Here is a 17,506-nt window from a genome sequence, read left to right on the forward strand (position 1 = left end):
ACACTGGATGGATCATAGAAAAAGCAAGAGAATTCCAGAAAACACTGACTTCTGCTTCATTGATTATTCGAAAGCCTTTGCCAAATTATGGAAAATTCTTAAAGAGACAGGAATATCAGACTATCACACCTATCTCCTGAGAAACCTGTATGCAGGTCAAGAACCAACAATTAGAACCAGATATGGAACAGCAGACTGGTTCAAAACTGGGAAAGGAGTATGACAAGGCTGTATATGGTCACCCTGCTTATTTAACTTATACGCAGAGTACATCATGAGAAATGTTGGACTGGATGAAGCACAAACTGGAATCAAGATTGCTGGGGAAAATATCAACAACCTCAGATTTGCAGATGATGCCACTCTAATGGCAGAAAGCAAAGAGCCTCTCGATGATGGTGAAAGAGAAGAGTGAAAAAACTGGCTTGAAACTCAACATTCGGAAAACTAAGATCATGGCATCCAGTCCCATCACTTCATGGCAAGCAGAAGGGGAAAAAGTGGAAGCAGTGACAAATTTTTACTTTCTTTGGCTCTAAAATCACTGAAGCCATGAAATTAAAAGATGCTTGCTCCTTGGAAGGAAAGCTATGGCAAACCTAGACAGCATATTAAAAAGCAGAGACATCACTTAGCTGACAAAGGTATGTAAAGTCAAAGCTATGGCTTTTCCAGTAGTCACGTACAGATGTGAGACTGGTCCATAAAAAGGATGCATGCCGAAGAATTGATGCTTTCGAACTGGGGCGCGGAAGGAGACTCTTGATTCCCTTGGACTGCAAGGAGATAAAATCAATCGCTCCTAAAGGAAATTAACCCTGAATATTCATTGGAAGGACTCTTGCTGAAGCTAAAGTTCCAATACTTTGGCCACCTGATGTGAAGAAATGACTCACTGGAAAATATCCTGATGCTGGGGCAGACTAAAGGCAAAAGGAGAAGGAGGTGGCAGAGAATAAGATGGTCAGATGCATCACCAATTCAATGGACAAGAATCTGAGCAAACTCCGTAAATAGTAGAGGATGGAGGAGCCTGGTGTCCCCGAGGTCGCAAAGAGCTGGACACAACTTAGCAACCGAACAACAATTTGAGAAGCCTAATGAATTTCAAGTCACTAGAAACACTGAGTACAGGTAAGAACGAAACGGTTCTACTGCTATGCATGTGTGGTTACAGGAAGTCCAGATGAGAAGAGCCCTGTTTAGTCACAGGGTCACCACATGTAAGAAAACACGAGGCCAAACGAGAGCATTCATGAACGGCAGAGGGAATGGTTCACAAATTTGCCGTTTTCCATGAGGAATGACTGAGAGTACTGAGATGCGACAGACTGGAAAAGAGAAAACTCACAGGAAAACAGTTCTTAATTAGGATAAGTTTCTGAACATTGTAGAAAAACAGACGAACTCAATGTAATAAATAACTTTCTAACATTCAGAAATAATGAAAGGGGTGCTTTAAAAAACAGTGAGCTCAACAGAAGGTGGAACAGTATAGGGGAAAATTCCTCTTGAAGTTTTGACTAAACAAACCCCAAAGTTCTCTCCACTATGACAACTTAATTACAAGCAATACTCTTACAACAACTGCCAGTCAGGCACTGTGGATGAGTTAAAATATAAAACTATCCATATTACCTAACCATAAACAATCAATAAAGGAATCAACCACTTCTACCATATGATATCAGCAAAACAGGAACATTTAAAATCTCTCTACACAGATGTCTATATAAAAATACAGGACTGAAAAAATATATACAGGACTTAGAAAATCTAGAAAACGGAATTAAAAAATCAATTCTCATCAGTTTAAAAAAGGCTTCAGTCGCTCACTCATCACTTCTATCTTCAGTCAGCTTTATTTCTACTGTCACTCCTCAGTGGAAACGAAGACAGGAGACAGGAACTAAACTGATTCCTGAAACTCAGCAAAGTGGAGACCTTTTGAGTAAAATAAACAAACTCTTCTCAAGGTAGCAAAGCCTACCTATGGAAGGGGAAAAACCAGGAGGGGACATGTCAGCCACTGCAGGCCACACACGCACAGAAACAGTCTCTGGCAAAAACAAAAAACAAAGAAAAAGCCACCAAAGAGACACAGCATCCATGGAAGCAAACTACATCTACAATGTAAGTTCAAATAGAAAATATATTTGGAGAAACTTCAAGTGCTTATTTTCCTGGCAGACAATAAGCCAGAGAGAGACAGAAAGGGAGAAGTCTTACACGTTACATAACCAACAGGGTTTCTAATTGCTAGGACAGGTAATTTAACATGTCAGCTAATGCTGACTTGGATAACATAGGAAGAAATGCCTTTTAATCTCTTATCTAAATGCTTCCCTCCCTCACATTCCCCCTGCAGTTCAAAGGCGCTACATCTCAACCAAGGTAAGCACACTCTTGCCATTAAAAATAGAAGGGTTTGGCACCTTAACTGTAAAACAAATAGGAAGAAAATGTGATGAAGTAGCATATTATTTCTTTGAACGTTAGGACATTCTGGTATGTACTCAAGAGCAAGTTTAACCACTGAGTTTTAAGTTTAATTTTCAATTTCAAATCTACTCTATTCAGTTTCTGCTTCAGCTTTAGTAGAAATTTTATTGCTTCATTCAACAATGAGAGTTACTCTGTAAACAAGAAAGGTGTTGTAAGTATCTAGGGACATGCTAAAGATCTTAACCACCTGTCCTTCCCACAGTCTTCTTTTAAAATAAATAACATCATCACAAGAGATCATTTTCACACCTTAACTACCTGTGAACAAAGTCTTCTTTAAAAATAAATATCATCATTACAAGAGATCATTTTCACATCTTAACTGCTAAGCTGTATTTCTTCTGAACCACTGGTATGCTTCTGTCTTGTTTTAGGAATCTTACAAACAATAGCATTTCCCTCTTTCATATGGTAACCAGAAATCTCAAAACCAAACCTACAGGTCTCCTCTAGTAACTTGAGTGTGGTACACACCATCCTGTACTTTTTCACTCTTCATGATTGTTTCATTAGCTACTTTAAAAAACTACTGTCGAATAAAATTCTAAAACCAATCTCAAACCCTCTTTTGAACAAGTCAGAGAATAAACAAACACCAACAAAAACTGGCATCTCTCTTATAAAGTAAACAGGGCTCTAGAGCCAGGCAGGAAAGCAGGGTTCCCTGAGTATTTCAGTGACCATGGCTAAGAGTGGTGGAGCCACTGAAAAGACAAATTTATTCTATCCTTTCCACTCTCCCGACTTAACCTTCGAAAATACTCTCCTTTATGACTCCCTTTTCTTTCTTTATCACACTAAAAGTGATGAGGCATCTTCCCTATTACTGGACAAAAGTTTTAGGGGATATCGTCACCTCAAAAAAACAAGTTTAATATATTCTATCCTTTTCAATCTCCCAAATGAACCTTTGAAAATACTCTCCTTTATGACTCCCTTTTCTTTATCACACTAAAAGTGATGAGGCATCTTCCCTATCACTGGAGAAAAGTTTAAGGGGATATCATCACCTCAGAATTAACCAAGTAGAGCTTGCTTTCTTAACAGATCTGGAGCCCACCGTTCCCATCACTGCACTGTCAGACTTTCTTCTTTGAAACCTGAGCAGCAACAACTGGGAAAGCAGCTGTGCAAACACTGTGTTTGTGAGTAGCAGATGGAGAAGCTCTTACGCTGTCCTCAAGTGCAGAGACCTAAACTCTCCTCAGTACTCTGTAACAGCCTACATGGGGAAAGAAACTAAGAGAGATGACCCTGGGTTAGGGTTCACTCTGCTGTACCCCTGAACCACAACCCTGTACGTCAACTACAGGGGCCCGCTCTGCCCGTGGAAACCGTGCAGAGAGCATCTCGGGGGCAGCCTGCTTCAGCGGCCTCCGATGCTCTCCGAGTCCTACCGTTCTTTAAGAACCCTGGTTGGGTGGGAGGACACGAGGCCTGGGATCTTGGTCTGCGGCCCTGGGGCGATTCATTCATCCATTCACTCTACAGATCTCTGCTGAATGCCAGGTGGTGCGCCAGCCTCTGAGGAGACAGCAAGGCACAGGCAGGTCTGCAGTCTGACCCTTGCTCTCGGGGAGCTCACTGGAAGCAGCGCATTCAGACAACGCAACTCGCAACCGGCAGAGAGCGTGACTGACGTTATGGCGGGGAAAGCACAGGATGAAGCGCAGCTCCTGGCTGGTCAGTCAGATGGGATATGAGGCCTTCCTGCTTCACACGGGGGGATGAGCACCACACGGGACGGTGGGTTTGGGGAAGCTGTGCGACACTGTACAAGGCGTGAAGAGAGCTAGCACGCAGATGCTCTCCACCCCTAGACTGGTTAAAATAGCACCGCGACCGAAAGGGGCTTATAATTTACTAAAAAACAAGAGTTTATAGTTTAGGGCACTCTACCCCCAAATACTGAGAATCAAATGATAAAATGCAATGCTATCGATGCATGCTATCAAAACTCTGAAAAAACAACTGCCTTCAAATGTACTTGACAGTATTTAAATCAGCACAAATCTTACTGGCGCACAATCAAGTCAAATGTTAAAAAGAGCCATAAGAATAATAAGCTATCCTATTTTCCTAGGGAAATAATTCAAAATAAAAGAAAAAAAAATTTAGAAAATAATCAGACAATCCACAGTATACTGAGTAAATGGAATATTGCCTGACCATAAAAATAACAAAGTATTTAAATGAAAAATGTAGAACATACAGCTGATCACTAAAAATGTGTGTTTAATGATAAAATCAGAGGTAGCCTAGACAGATGCAGTATTTAAAGTGAAGGAATTAGGTATTTCAGACTTTTTATATTTTATAAAGCTGTCAAATATTTCGTAGAATAAAGTAGTTTCTCCTCTATAGATTACAGTATCCTCTAATTCATTAAAGATTATATTAACATCCACGAAACAAAATTTTTTTAAAAAACAAAAGTAGAAAACTGGCTAAGAAAAGTTATTTACAGCTCTCTGATAAAGGAAAGTTGGTACCTCACTATGCTGAGCAGAGCCGTGAAGTGTCCTGGATCAAACAGGCAAAGCGGCAGAAGCAACGGAAGCTCCGTGATCACAGACACTGAACCGGGAGCAGAGCCTAATGGTAACCTAAGAGAGTGGTGATCTAATAACCTAAGAGAGTGGTGATCTAATAACCTAAGAGAGTGAGGATCTAATAATCTAAGAAAGTGAGGAGGGGAGTACTGATCCCTTAAGAAACACCAACGTCCACAAGCGTGCGACTCACTGTTTCGATTCACTGTGACAAACTTCCAAGGTTGGATCATTATAAATGAAGGCAGCTTCTAAGTCATTGATTCTCACTCGGTATATTCTACACTGCTTGCTGTTCAACTTGATTCTATTTAAGTTTGCAACTGTGGGAAATATAGTCAGTTCCACAAATCCCTGTAAAGAGAAGGAATGATAATTTCATTACAATTAATACTGGTATACTTTAGAACACATTTCTTTGATTTCTACTACTTAAACACACACTACACTCCAGAGACAGAATCTCAAATAGGTATACACATCCAAGTGCTCTAACTTCACCTCAAGTACGGTTGTCTGAGTGACTAAATGGGTGTGAATTTATCATCCTGGTGTTTCACATTCACTATCAGTGAAAATTAAACCAGATGCTAGAAAAAAAGTAAAATGACTCAAATATAAGAATTTTATATATAATACAAAATTATCAAATGTAAGAATTTATAGATAGACCGGAACCCAACGGGGAGTAAGGGGAAAAAAATCCAAGAGCAAAAAGAGACCCAAAACCAGTTCAGGGAGTGAAAGGAAACTGCCTCTGGCGACCTCCCGGGTGGTCCAGAGGTTAACAATCCACCTCCCACTGCAGGGGACTCAGGCTCAATCACCGGCCGGGAACTAAGACCCCACACGCCACAGGACAGCAAGGTCTGAGAGCTCCAACTACTGAGTGCACACGCTTTGGAGCCCCCGGATCCCAGCAAGGAGCCCCGGCACCACAATCCTGTGTGCCCCATCTAACACCAGACGCGGACAAAAATTCATGAATATTTTTTATAAAAAAGAAAGAAAACAGCCTCTCAAAACAGGGTAAAAACTACACCACCAAAGCTAACACGTATGCATCTCTGCTCACGGGAGGTAAATCAGGACACGTGATGTAACAAGAGTTACAAGAAACATTCAGGCAAGGAGGAAAAAATCCACTGCAGCCTCCAAGAGCAGCAGACACTTCAAAGTGCTGGATGATTTTCTACCAAGCACTCCCAAAGGCCACACAGTTCTACCACCTCAGCCTGGTGCTGAGCAACGATCTGAAGCACGTACAAGACACGAGAGGCAGTGACATCCACTGTCCACTACCCTCCTGCGCTGAATCAAATGCGAAAGACAGACCAGTGGAACATGGAATCTTATGTCCAGTGAGTTTAATATTCTGGGTTGAAAACACAAAATATGGGAGGGCAGGAAACAGTAATATTTCAAGGGCTGAAAATCCCAGGAATATCTAAAGTAAAACTCGGGGAATAACCATAGCGAACAAGATTACAACACTTAATTATAAGGGCTGTTATTAAGCACTACTATGTATTACACTGGAATTCCATCCCCTCCACCTGCTTTGTTCGTGGTAATGCTTTCTAAGGCCCCCTTGACTTCACGTTCCAGGATGTCTGGCTCTAGGTCAGTGATCACACCATTTTGATTATCTTGGTCATGAAGATCTTTTTTGTACAGTTCTTCTGTGTATTCTTGCCACCTCTTCTTAATATCTTCTGCCTCTGTTAGGTCCATACCATTTCTGTCCTTTATCGAGCCCATCTTTGCATGAAATGTTCCCCTGGTATCTCTAATTTTCTTGAAGGGATCTCTAGTCTTTCCCATTCTGTTGTTTTCCTCTATGTCTTTGCACTGATCACTGAGGAAGGCTTTTTTCTCTCTCCTTGCTATTCTTTGGAACTTGGCATTCAGATGCAGTTGAGCTATTTCAAATCCTGACAGGTAATGCTGTCAAAGTGCTGCACTCAATATGCCAGCAAATTTGGAAAACTCAGCAGTGACCACAGGACTGGAAAAGGTCAGTTTTCATTCTAATCCCAAAGAAAGGCAATGCCAAAGAATGCTCAAACCACCGCACAGTTGCACTCATCTCACATGCTAGTAAAATAATGCCCAAAATTCTCCAAGCCAGGCTTCAGCAGTACGTGAACCGTGAACTTCCAGATGTTCAAGCTGGTTTTAGAAAAGGCAGAGGAACCAGAGATCAAATTGCCAACATCCGCTGGATCATGGAAAAAGCAAGAGAGTTCCAGAAAAACATCTATTTCTGCTTTATTGGCTATGCCAAAGCCTTTGACTGTGTGGATCACAATAAACTGTGGAAAATTCTGAAAGAGATGGGAATACCAGACCACCTGACCTGCCTCCTGAGAAACCTATATGCAGGTCAGGAAGCAACAGTTAGAACTGGACACCCAACAACAGACTGGTTCCAAATAGGAAAAGGAGTACGTCAAGGCTGTATATTGTCACCCTGTTCATTTAACTTCTATGCAGAGTACATCATGAGAAACACTGGGCTGGAAGAAGCACAAGCTGGAATCAAGATTGCCGGGAGAAATATCAATAACCTCAGACATGCAGATGGCACCATTCTTATGTCAGAAAGTGAAGAGGAACTGAAAAGCCTCTTGATGAAAGTAAAAGAAGAGAGTGAAAAACTAAGATCATGGCACCTGGTCCCATCACTTCATGGGAAATAGATGGGGGAACAGTGGAAACAGTGTCAGACTTTGTTTTTTTGGGCTCCAAAATCACTGCAGATGGTGATTACAGCCATGAAATTAAAAGATGCTTACTTCTTGGAAGGAAATAGCATATTAAAAAGCAGAGACATCACTTTGCCAACAAAGGTCCGTCTAGTCAAGGCTATGCTTTTTCCAGTGGTCATGTATGGATGTGAAAATTGGACTGTGAAGAAAGCTGAGTGCCGAAGAACTGATGCTTTTGAACTGTGGTGTTGGAGAAGACTCTTGAGAGTCCCTCGGACTGTAGGGAGAGCCAACCAGTCCATTCTAAAGGAGATCACTCCTGGGTGTTCATTGGAAGGACTGATCCTCAAACTCCAACTCCAATTCTTTGGCCACCTCATGGGAAGAGTTGACTCATTGGAAAAGACTCTGATGCTGGGAGGGATTGGGGACAGGAGGAGAAGGGGAGGACAGAGGATGAGATGGCTGGATGGCATCACTGACTCGATGGACGTGAGTCTGAGTGAACTCCGGGAGTTGGTGATGGACAGGGAGGCCTGGCGTGCTGCGATTCATGGGGTCGCAAAGAGTGGGACACGACTGAACTGAACTGATATGTCACGCATTACACCAGATACTTTTGTATATTTTAATCCCATTAACAACTTCAAGAGATAAATATTAGTTTATACAGATTAAGGATTAAGAAAATTAAATCATTATGTGGAGAACTGAGATTCAAACCCACATCTACATGATCGCAACTGGTCCCCACTATGCCACAATGTCTTCAGTGCAACGCTTTTCAATAACATGCAAGAATTATTTTTTAGATAAAATTTAGCCCAGCCACTCAAAAGCCCATGTAGAGCCCCCTTTCCCCCAACTGACAAATAACAGTCATACATCTTTAAATTAGACCATCTGAATAGATCTACTTGCCTGGAAGCAGATAAGAACAAAAAAAGCAGAAGCAGTAACATTGATGAAGTCTCTGAGTTGAAAGGTGTTAACCTGTGGGCAACTGTAGAAAGACCTAAATTCCCTTCATCAGCAATCATGACCAATTGACATGAATGATCCTGGATTAGCTGAAAGACTGTAAGCAAAACTGAGATAACATCAAAAGTGAACCAGAAAAGATTATGGGAACTGCTGTCAAGAAGTAGTGACATGAGAGAGAAGAATAAGCTTTGGCTTTCTAAACTAAGGTTAACAGTAATAAAACAGTGAATGGTATACTTCGTCATGATAGGGAAAGCCCAGCCTCCTTGAGTTATCAGGTCTCTGACACCACCTAGAGCCCTGATCTGCACCTGGCCTGCAACCCTGCAGCCGCAGCTCCGGCAGGGCAGCCCCAGCTGGAGCAGGATGCAGCCTCCAGGGCTCCTAACTGCTCCCTCTTCCTGCTCCCACTCCCGCCCCAGCAGCCAACCCCAACGCCCTCCTAGAGTCCCTCCTCCTCAAGTCCCTCGTGCTAGTCAACCTTTTCTTAAGCTCCTTTACTTCCCCGCCTTAGATGAAACATCTCTTGATTCCCCTTTGAAAAGAAGCTATACATTCTTTTACTCAGGCTTTCATGCAGCACAAGCTGTGAGAGCGAGGGCAGAACGGTGTCCTCACATTCTTAAGGCCCCAGCCCCACTACTCAGTAGCTTGATGAGCGTGAGCTAAGTTCCTCCAGCTCTCTATACCTCAGTTTCTGGTGGTGGCGGTAGTAGTGTACTCAGTCATGTCTGACTCTGCAACCCCATGGACTAACAGCCTGCCAGGTTCATCTGTCCATGGAATTTTCCAGGCAAGAATACTGCAGTGGGTTGCCATGTCCTACTACACGGGAGCTTCCTGACCCAGGGATTAAACCTGCGTCTCTTGTTGTCTCCTGCACTGACAGGAGGATTCTATACTACTGAGCTACCTGAGAAGCCCGTACCTCAGTTTCCTCATCTGCAAAACAATAGCAATACTACCTACCTTTTGGTGTTATTGTAACTGAGCAATTTAAAGCAAGGAAAGCACTTAAAATCACAGCTGGCATCCAGTGAAAGCTTTTGTTATTCTTCTTAGATTCTGCTGCTTCTCCTATGCGTTCACGCCGCACTGAACACCATCCTCTGTTCATTAATATCACCCCAATTCCCCAATATGCACTGAAAGTTCCTACGTTCCCTTATTAACCCATCTCAGCCGTCACGCTGGGCCATGGATGTAGACACAGCTGATTCCGGCAGGAACACTGCTTCTAGTTCCTGCATTTCAGCTCCTACCTTCACAGCCCTTCCGGGACAGCAGTCAAGACCACACACTGGGAGGCCCCCCATCACCGCTCAGCATGGCCCCGGCGCGGACACTTTAAGCCTGAGTGTCCACAATGCCTGTCGCTCCCGCCAGCCCTCCTGCTGACCCCGTGGCCCACTTCGCTCCTTGGCCTCCTCCAGTCTCTCTCTAAAACCCTCCCTGGTGTTTTCAGGGCTGCTATCTTCCTTGGCCGTCTAAGATCCTTACCTTGAACCACTCTTGTGTCAACTATGGTCTCTCGCCCTTTGGCTACACGCGCCTATCTCCTCCTCCTGTTTTGAAGAGTTCCTTCCACTCCTCTGCTAGAGGCCACACTCTGTAGTGCTCTCAGAAGCCATGCTCTATTAATCACCTTCTCCTATAACTATAATCTCTCCTCTCACAGGACTTTCCCCCACACCTACAAACATGTTCAACTCTCTCCTATCTTTCTTTTAAATCTTAACTTCAATGTCACCTCAAATAAATAATTTTTTGCCCTTTCCTGGAGTTAACTATATTTTGGTTCAGAACTGACAGTAATCCCTGGAGTCCCAGAACATTACAACAGTTCACTAGGCAGACTGGAAGTCAGGGTGTGTGTGTGTGTGTGTGTGTGTGAGAGAGTGAGTGTTGGGGGGGGAGGGTACGGAGGGGGGTGGTTTTTGCCAGGCAGTGCAGCTTATGGTATCTTAGTTCCCTGACCAGGGATTGAACCTGGGCCCTTGGCAGCGACAAGGCAGAGTCCTAACCACTGAACTGCTAGGGAATTCCCCAGACTGGCGACCTCTGGAGGTCAAGTAATAAAGGGGTTTAAGGGGTTCCCACATCTCTCTCAGGGTAGGCCTGGTGTTTATTACGCAGTCCAAACATACAGGATACATTTGAGTAACTGGAAAACCTCACAGTCATTCTCTGACCTCCCTCTGAGTGAGGTCTACGGTGGAAGGACTGAGTGGACACCAACGGGCCACCTGTCCCCCTTCAGCACAACCTTCAACACAACCTGACACCTCTGAGAACGGCAGAGATCAGCGCCCGCAGAGACGCGGACGACGCCTAATCCACCTTCATTTAACTCAGCTATTTGGCCAGTGCAAAAGCCAAGTGGGTCTTGCAGAATGATCGTGAACTATCACAAACTTGCCAACCACAACCACGTTTGCAGAAGTGATACTCTGACTGCAGCAAATCAGCACAGCTCCTGGTAGCAAATATTGCCATGAATTATCAAGCAATTTTTTCCCTCCCCCTCAAATCCCATCAGGAAAAAAAAAAATCAGAAGCAGGCTGTCTTCTAGACATGAGAACCCCATCACTATCATCTAGTAACTCTCTCAACTCTCTGCTCAGTCAAAACAAAGTTCAAAAGTGTCCTGACTGCAGGGTAGCCCAAAGTGAATCACACTGGTATGTTATACTGACAACATTACAATACCTGGACCTGGTGAGAAAGGAAGAACAAGTTCTCGATCCGCCTTACTAGAAAACACACAGATGGCAAAGGCTGAGAGTTAAATCTCATGGATGTTCGGGGGACTGTCACATCAACAGAGCTTCTAAGGTTCCAGTGGTCTGAGGCACACAAAAATAAACCTACAGTGAAAGTTACTGCACTTTGCACTTCCCACCAAGAGGGGGAAAAAAAGAAGGCAGGAAAACTGGGAGGCTTCTTTGCATTCAGAAAGCAATCTATACATTCAGGCATATCGCTTACTAGGCAATCATTAAGACTGTCATCTTCTGGAAGAGGTTCAGAACAACAAAGAGCTCTGCAGTGGGTCCAGGCTGTGGTCCAAGCTGCCCGCCTCAGGCCGTATGACTCAGCGGAGCCACCAGCACTGGGCTGTGCCCAGTAGACAGGGATGCTGCACTGACTCTGGCTTTCTCCCGCAGGATGACACTGCACTGCCATTCCGCGGTTTCAGAGGAGACCCGTGGCCTCTTCTGCCAGCAACTATTTTCTATGTGCAAAGCAACTACTGCTTTGCTACTAGACCCTGCAGTCGAGACCGAACACATAACCACGGGACTTCAGACATTTCAGGTAGTTTTTGTTAACCTGAAATGGCTATCATGAACTGAGTGCGTGCAGCAGCTTGCCACCTTTTAATGGAAACACCACCTCCGGACCAGGCCCAGGAAGGCTCCTAAGGCACAAAAAGCAAACAGCGTGCGCCACTGACTCAGAACCCAAAGAGACTTGCTCCCATTGAATCTCCACTTCCTCTCAATCCACACCCATGACTTCATGGAGAGTTCCCCATGTTTAATAACGAGACAAAACACAAGCCTGAATTATGAATAAGTCTGTACAGCAGGCTAGCACAGTTGAAAATGGATGATAACTCTCACTGAAGCGTAGTCATGAAACAGTGCAAGAAAACCCTGCTGTGGGCAGGACGCCAGCAAACGCAACAGGTGGCACAGTGTTTGCGGAAGCAGAAATGACCCACGTACACTTCTACAGGGAGTGGGGCAGTGCTAGGTTGGCCAGCTGGTTAGGAATGTGTAAAGAACAAGACTAAAGGACTGAAAATAAGAGGGTGATGGGAAAAGTAAGTGTACACACGAATCTCTCAGAGTAGGTATAATATGAAAATGTTATCACATAAATGACCAACAGAGGCATCCTCAGGGACTGTGGAGGGGGCCCTCAAAAATCAACTGGCAAGGTTATCTATCCAGCAGATGTCCACAGACTCTTTCCCTAGCCACCCTAACACACAAAGTTGTCACGGTGGCAAGAACAGAGGCCACACAGGAACCCAACAACATGCTCTGCCCTCAACAAAGCCTGATCTGGTCACCATCAGTGCTGAGTGCCCGCCTCCCCACAGCAGAGGATCAAAATCAGCTTCTAACAAGGGATCTTCCCAGGAAGGATCAGTTAGTCAGTCACTCAGCAGTAAAATGACTACATTAGACAGCTGGTATTGTAGAGGGGAGACAGTAATTTATCCTTATAAAAACACATACTCTAGATTTTCCTTCCCTATTAATACAATTTACCTACAAAAAGCCATCCGTGTCAACATACTATCCCATACACACTTCCATGTGTATAGAAAAGTGTGGCAGAATTTACACATAAATTTTACATGCAAAGTTAATTTTTTCCTCTCATCCAGAAGTGGCCAACATGATCAACTGCTGAAGGCTCAGCTACAGCACCAACCGAGAGCTCTGACAGGAGGCCATCCTAAACCAGTGGCCGCTGTTGTAACATTAGGTCATTTCTGCACAGCCAAGCAGACCTGGGAGCCAAGGGGCAAAAGCAGGAGTGACTATGCTCACTACTGCTTCAAAAAGCCACTGAAAGGATTTTGCTTCCTGTCTTGAAGACTTCAGGTTCGGGGCGTTCAGAAGCCTAGTGGTCAAAGAGGAACGCATCCACCAGGGCACAGAGCCACGGCTTTATTAAAGTGGAAGCTGAGACTAAACCACTTCGGGCTCCTCATGCCATTGAACGAACAGGCACAGAAAGGGGTCACTGTCCTGGCTGAAAGACTAGCAGCAACTGCGATTCTGTTACACAACAGAAGCAAGAATTCCATTTGCAATTCAGGGGGTTCAATGGAAGGCCTCTGAGGTCCTCTTGACGAATAGCCCTAATCAATGGCAAACTGCAACAAACCAAATGAAGTCAAAACCAGCAAGGATGCAAAATGAAGGTCTATGACAGACCAAAAGAAATGCTGTCAAAAGGAAAGAGAAAAACGGAATAGGTGGAAGAAAGCTGCGTACATCAACTTTGACCTTGATATCAACTGAAGAAAGCAAAGGCTATAATAACTAATATTCACATTCTTTCACCCACCTTTCTTCCATTACAGGCGATAGCTAATATTTCAGGTGGGAAAAGTGCTGAAATCGCCATTTCTTCACACAAATGGATTACTTCAGGGATCAGCAAACTTTTTCTTAAAGGGCCAGAGACTAAATAGATATTACAGGCCTCACAGTTTCACAGCTTTGTAGTTTCACTACAGTTTCACTTTGCCATTGTAGCTTCAAAGCAGCCTTAGACAGTTTATAAATAAATGGGTGTAGCTGTGTTCAAATAAAACTTTACTTACAAAAACAGGTAGTTAGCTAATGCCACAACATAGCTAATGCTACAATAGCTGATGGGACTTCCTTAAGCTGGGAACACTGTCATCTAAACAGAAGCGTTGAGAGGATGATCTGGGGGCAAAAGGGGTTAGACTGCTGTAGATACCTTCCTTTTGCCCTTCCTAATCTGCCCTCTAACCCTACTCTGTATCCAAGAAGATGCATTAACTGGGCACTAGCCTTCCGGCTGCTGGTCAGGGTGGTCAAACAAGAGGCACAAAGAGGAAACGGAAAATAGAAGAGGAGGGAGCTCCGCAGATTCATAACCCTGGGTCTTAGGCTATCAACGGCGTTCCTAGAACAAATATATCAATCCACACGGATATTTGGATATATATCATATATGGATATATATATGCAGATTTATCAATCCATATGGATTGTATAACAATCCCTACATCTAAATTGGCGGGGGGGGGGGGGGGGGATGCAATTACTAGGTTTCAAACACCTTTATCCAGAACTTTACTACAAAGCAATGCCAGGGAAACAAGGTCAGGCAAAAATCAGAAAAACAATAGCAGCCTCTGAACAGTCAATTTAAATAAGTCAGTTTGTCTATCAACCTTAATTTTTTCACAGAAAAAAATCTCACTGTGGACTTATTCTTGTTTCATACGCAAATCTAAAATGTTTGGTAATGTAGACTCATATTCCACAACATACTAAGAGAAATAAATTTTTATCAGAAAACAGGAAAAAAGGAAAGGGAGAACTGAGGTGTTGGCCAGTATAGTAGTAAGGCCATGGCTCTTGAAGTCATACAAGTTTGAATTCTAATTCGTATCTATTCTCAAAACCCATGACCCGGAGCGGAAAGTTTCTGAGTACTGGAAAGCATGCTGTTGTTCTCTCTTATAACTGCTGAGAATATACTTACCACAACAGATTTTCTCTGGAAGTTTATGTTGTTGATGCAGACGACCTGATGGGTTGTACATTAAAGAATAAAGAAAATATTTCAATTATTAAATAATGCATATTTCGATCCCAGTGTAAACAAGAACTGTGTTCCAAGCAGCTCTAAATCATACTTATCTTTCATGCTAAAACCCTAGAAATTAGCGTAACTTGTTCATTTAAAATTCAGCAACAGCCACGAAAATAAAATTTTTTGGACAAAAATGCAATTTAAGAAAAAGGTACATTAATCTGTAAAGGGCAGTAAATCTGCTGAAATTACATTGTCATTCAAGACATTTTCGCCCTACAAAACTGTGGGCGGCTTCCAGTTTCCCACTAGGCTTTCCAGGCCCACTAAGTCAGCTTCAAGCGATCACTGAAACTGATCAATCATAACTAACGAAAACCAAACCTAGAAGTGTTAGTCGCTCAGCCGTGTGCATTCTGTGACCCCATGGACGGTAGCCCGCCAGGCTCCTCGGTCCATGGGATGCTCCAGGCAAGAATACTGTAGTGGGTAGCCTTTCCCTCCCCCAGGGCATCTTCCCGACCCAGGGATCGAACCTAGGTCTCCTGCACTGCAGGCGGATTCTTAACCGTCTGAGCCACCCGGGAAGCCCCAGAAGAAAGGGAGATAAAGAAAAAAAAATACTTATAATTTATACGGCCTTGGGCTTTCAAAGCCCTTGTCTCCTTTCTTCCTGTTCATTCTGGCGGGGTCAGAGCCAGTCGGCGGCATAAAGGGGCCCCGCGGAGCTCGGCTTCCCGGCCTCCCGGGCGGCGGCGGGGCATCACCGGCCTTGGGCACCCGACGGTCCCCGTTCCCGCACGCTCCCAAAAGTCACGGCCCGCGGCGGGAGCGCCCTGGGCACCACGCCCAGCCCTGCCCGATCCGCCGCGGCCGCCCTTCACACTCGCTCTGGGGACTCGGCTCGTCCGTCGTCTCCGTCGAGCGCTTGTCACGGAAACACTCCCCACAGAAGCGCCCAACGGCGCCGGCTAGCCGACATCTTTCTCGGAACCTCTGACTCCTGACGTCAGCGGAAGTAGGGCGGTTCTGAGGCAGCAGCCGGAAGTCTTGTTGTCCGTGGGCGGGGCTTGGCGAGCACCGGGGTTTGCGTTTGCCATTTAAAGTGCAGACGGCGGCTGAAAACCGTTGAAGCTGTGGAAACTTGACAGATATTTTGTGGATGACGCGAACACAGCAGGACGGAAAGGCGAAACATTAAATTTTAGAGAAATAAAGATGTAGCGCAAACACTGAAAAGCATGGGGACGAGGTTTTCAAAGCGCCCAGGGCCGAGACCTAGGAAACCAGGAGGCGTCCCTCCGGGCGCTGTGTAAAAAGAACCCTCAACTCACCGGAGCTGTGACTTAGGCTGGAAAAGACGAGATTACACCTTAAGGAGTCTAACTCGAATTCAGGTCCTCACTAGGCATCGCTGCCTCGGTATTTATTGAAAAATTAATTAATTAAATAAGTGGATTATACAGATGCAGAATTACTGAAACACCGGACTATTTTGAAGTCATCTGCATTTCATGAGGGAGAAGGCAATGGCACCCCACTCTAGTACTCTTGCCTGGAAAATCCCATGGATGGAGGAGCCTGGTGGGCTACAGTCCATGGGGTCCCTAAAAGTCAGACACGACTGAGTGACTTCACTTTCACTTTCCACTTTCATGCATCAGAGAAGGAAATGGCAACCCACTCCAGCGTTCTTGCCTGGAGAATCCCAGGGACCGGGGAGCCTGGTGGGCTGCAGTCCGTGGGGTCGCACAGAGTCCGACACGACTGCAGCGACTTGGCGGCGGCGGCGGCATTTCATGTGCATGGGAATAAAACGGTTGTAAATTCCAGTGACAGTTGAATCTTGGTTAATTGTGGATTATCCATTAACTTTTTTTTTTTTAACTTTGGACCAGGTTTAACTCTTCCAACTGTCCTGATGACAAGTTCATTAGCTAAAATTAATTTGAACTTTGGTCTAAAGGAAAACATACTAGGAAAATAAAGATGTAAAGTAACTTTATCAAGCATTCCAAAACCAGAAATTACTTGTAGTTTTTGAGTATTACCTGTGTCAGTATCCTTCATTATAGGATTATAAACTATTGTTAGTATTCTTCACAGGGGATTAGTATTGAAAAGGGTCTTCTTGAATTACAAACTTTTTAATACCATTTTGCATGGAAGATGGAGAATATTTAGCATGATAGATGCAATTGGGTTAAAAAGATGTCACTGGGTTAAAGAAAGAATGGGAAGCAAATTTCATCCCAAAGTGCATATCTGAGGTAGGAGATAGAGGGGCCCCTGGGCTGGGCAGCTGGTATCTGTCAAGTGGAGAAAAACTGAAGCTTTGTTTTCCCCACACTCCAAGGACAAAGCCGGTTGCAGAAGCTGAGCTCTTCGGGAATAGAGAGATGACCACTCCTGAGGTCAAGGCAACTTCCTGACCA

General features: G+C 44.2%; 1 protein-coding gene across 7 annotated transcripts in view; it reads right to left on the reverse strand.

The window, feature by feature from the left end:
• TAF2 (TATA-box binding protein associated factor 2) overlaps positions 1-16,087 on the reverse strand; it is an 89,008-nt gene extending 72,921 nt beyond the window's left edge. For 4 of the 7 annotated variants that reach the window (XM_061439520.1, XM_061439519.1, XM_061439518.1 and 1 more), the window contains exons 1-3: positions 15,699-16,087; positions 15,021-15,074; positions 5,251-5,411 (exon numbers count right to left, since the gene is read on the reverse strand). In XM_061439520.1, the coding sequence (XP_061295504.1) occupies positions 5,251-5,411; positions 15,021-15,074; positions 15,699-15,782 (299 nt within the window). In that variant the 5' untranslated portion in view covers positions 15,783-16,087. Of the gene's footprint in view, positions 1-3,902; positions 4,030-5,250; positions 5,412-15,020; positions 15,075-15,698 lie in introns of those variants that run through there. The other 3 variants (XM_061439524.1, XM_061439521.1, XM_061439522.1) reach the window with 3 other exon arrangements.
• Between the last annotated feature and the right edge of the window lie 1,419 nt (positions 16,088-17,506).

Source organism: Bos javanicus, chromosome 14, assembly GCF_032452875.1.
Source record: "Bos javanicus breed banteng chromosome 14, ARS-OSU_banteng_1.0, whole genome shotgun sequence".
Taxonomy (NCBI): domain Eukaryota; kingdom Metazoa; phylum Chordata; class Mammalia; order Artiodactyla; family Bovidae; genus Bos; species Bos javanicus.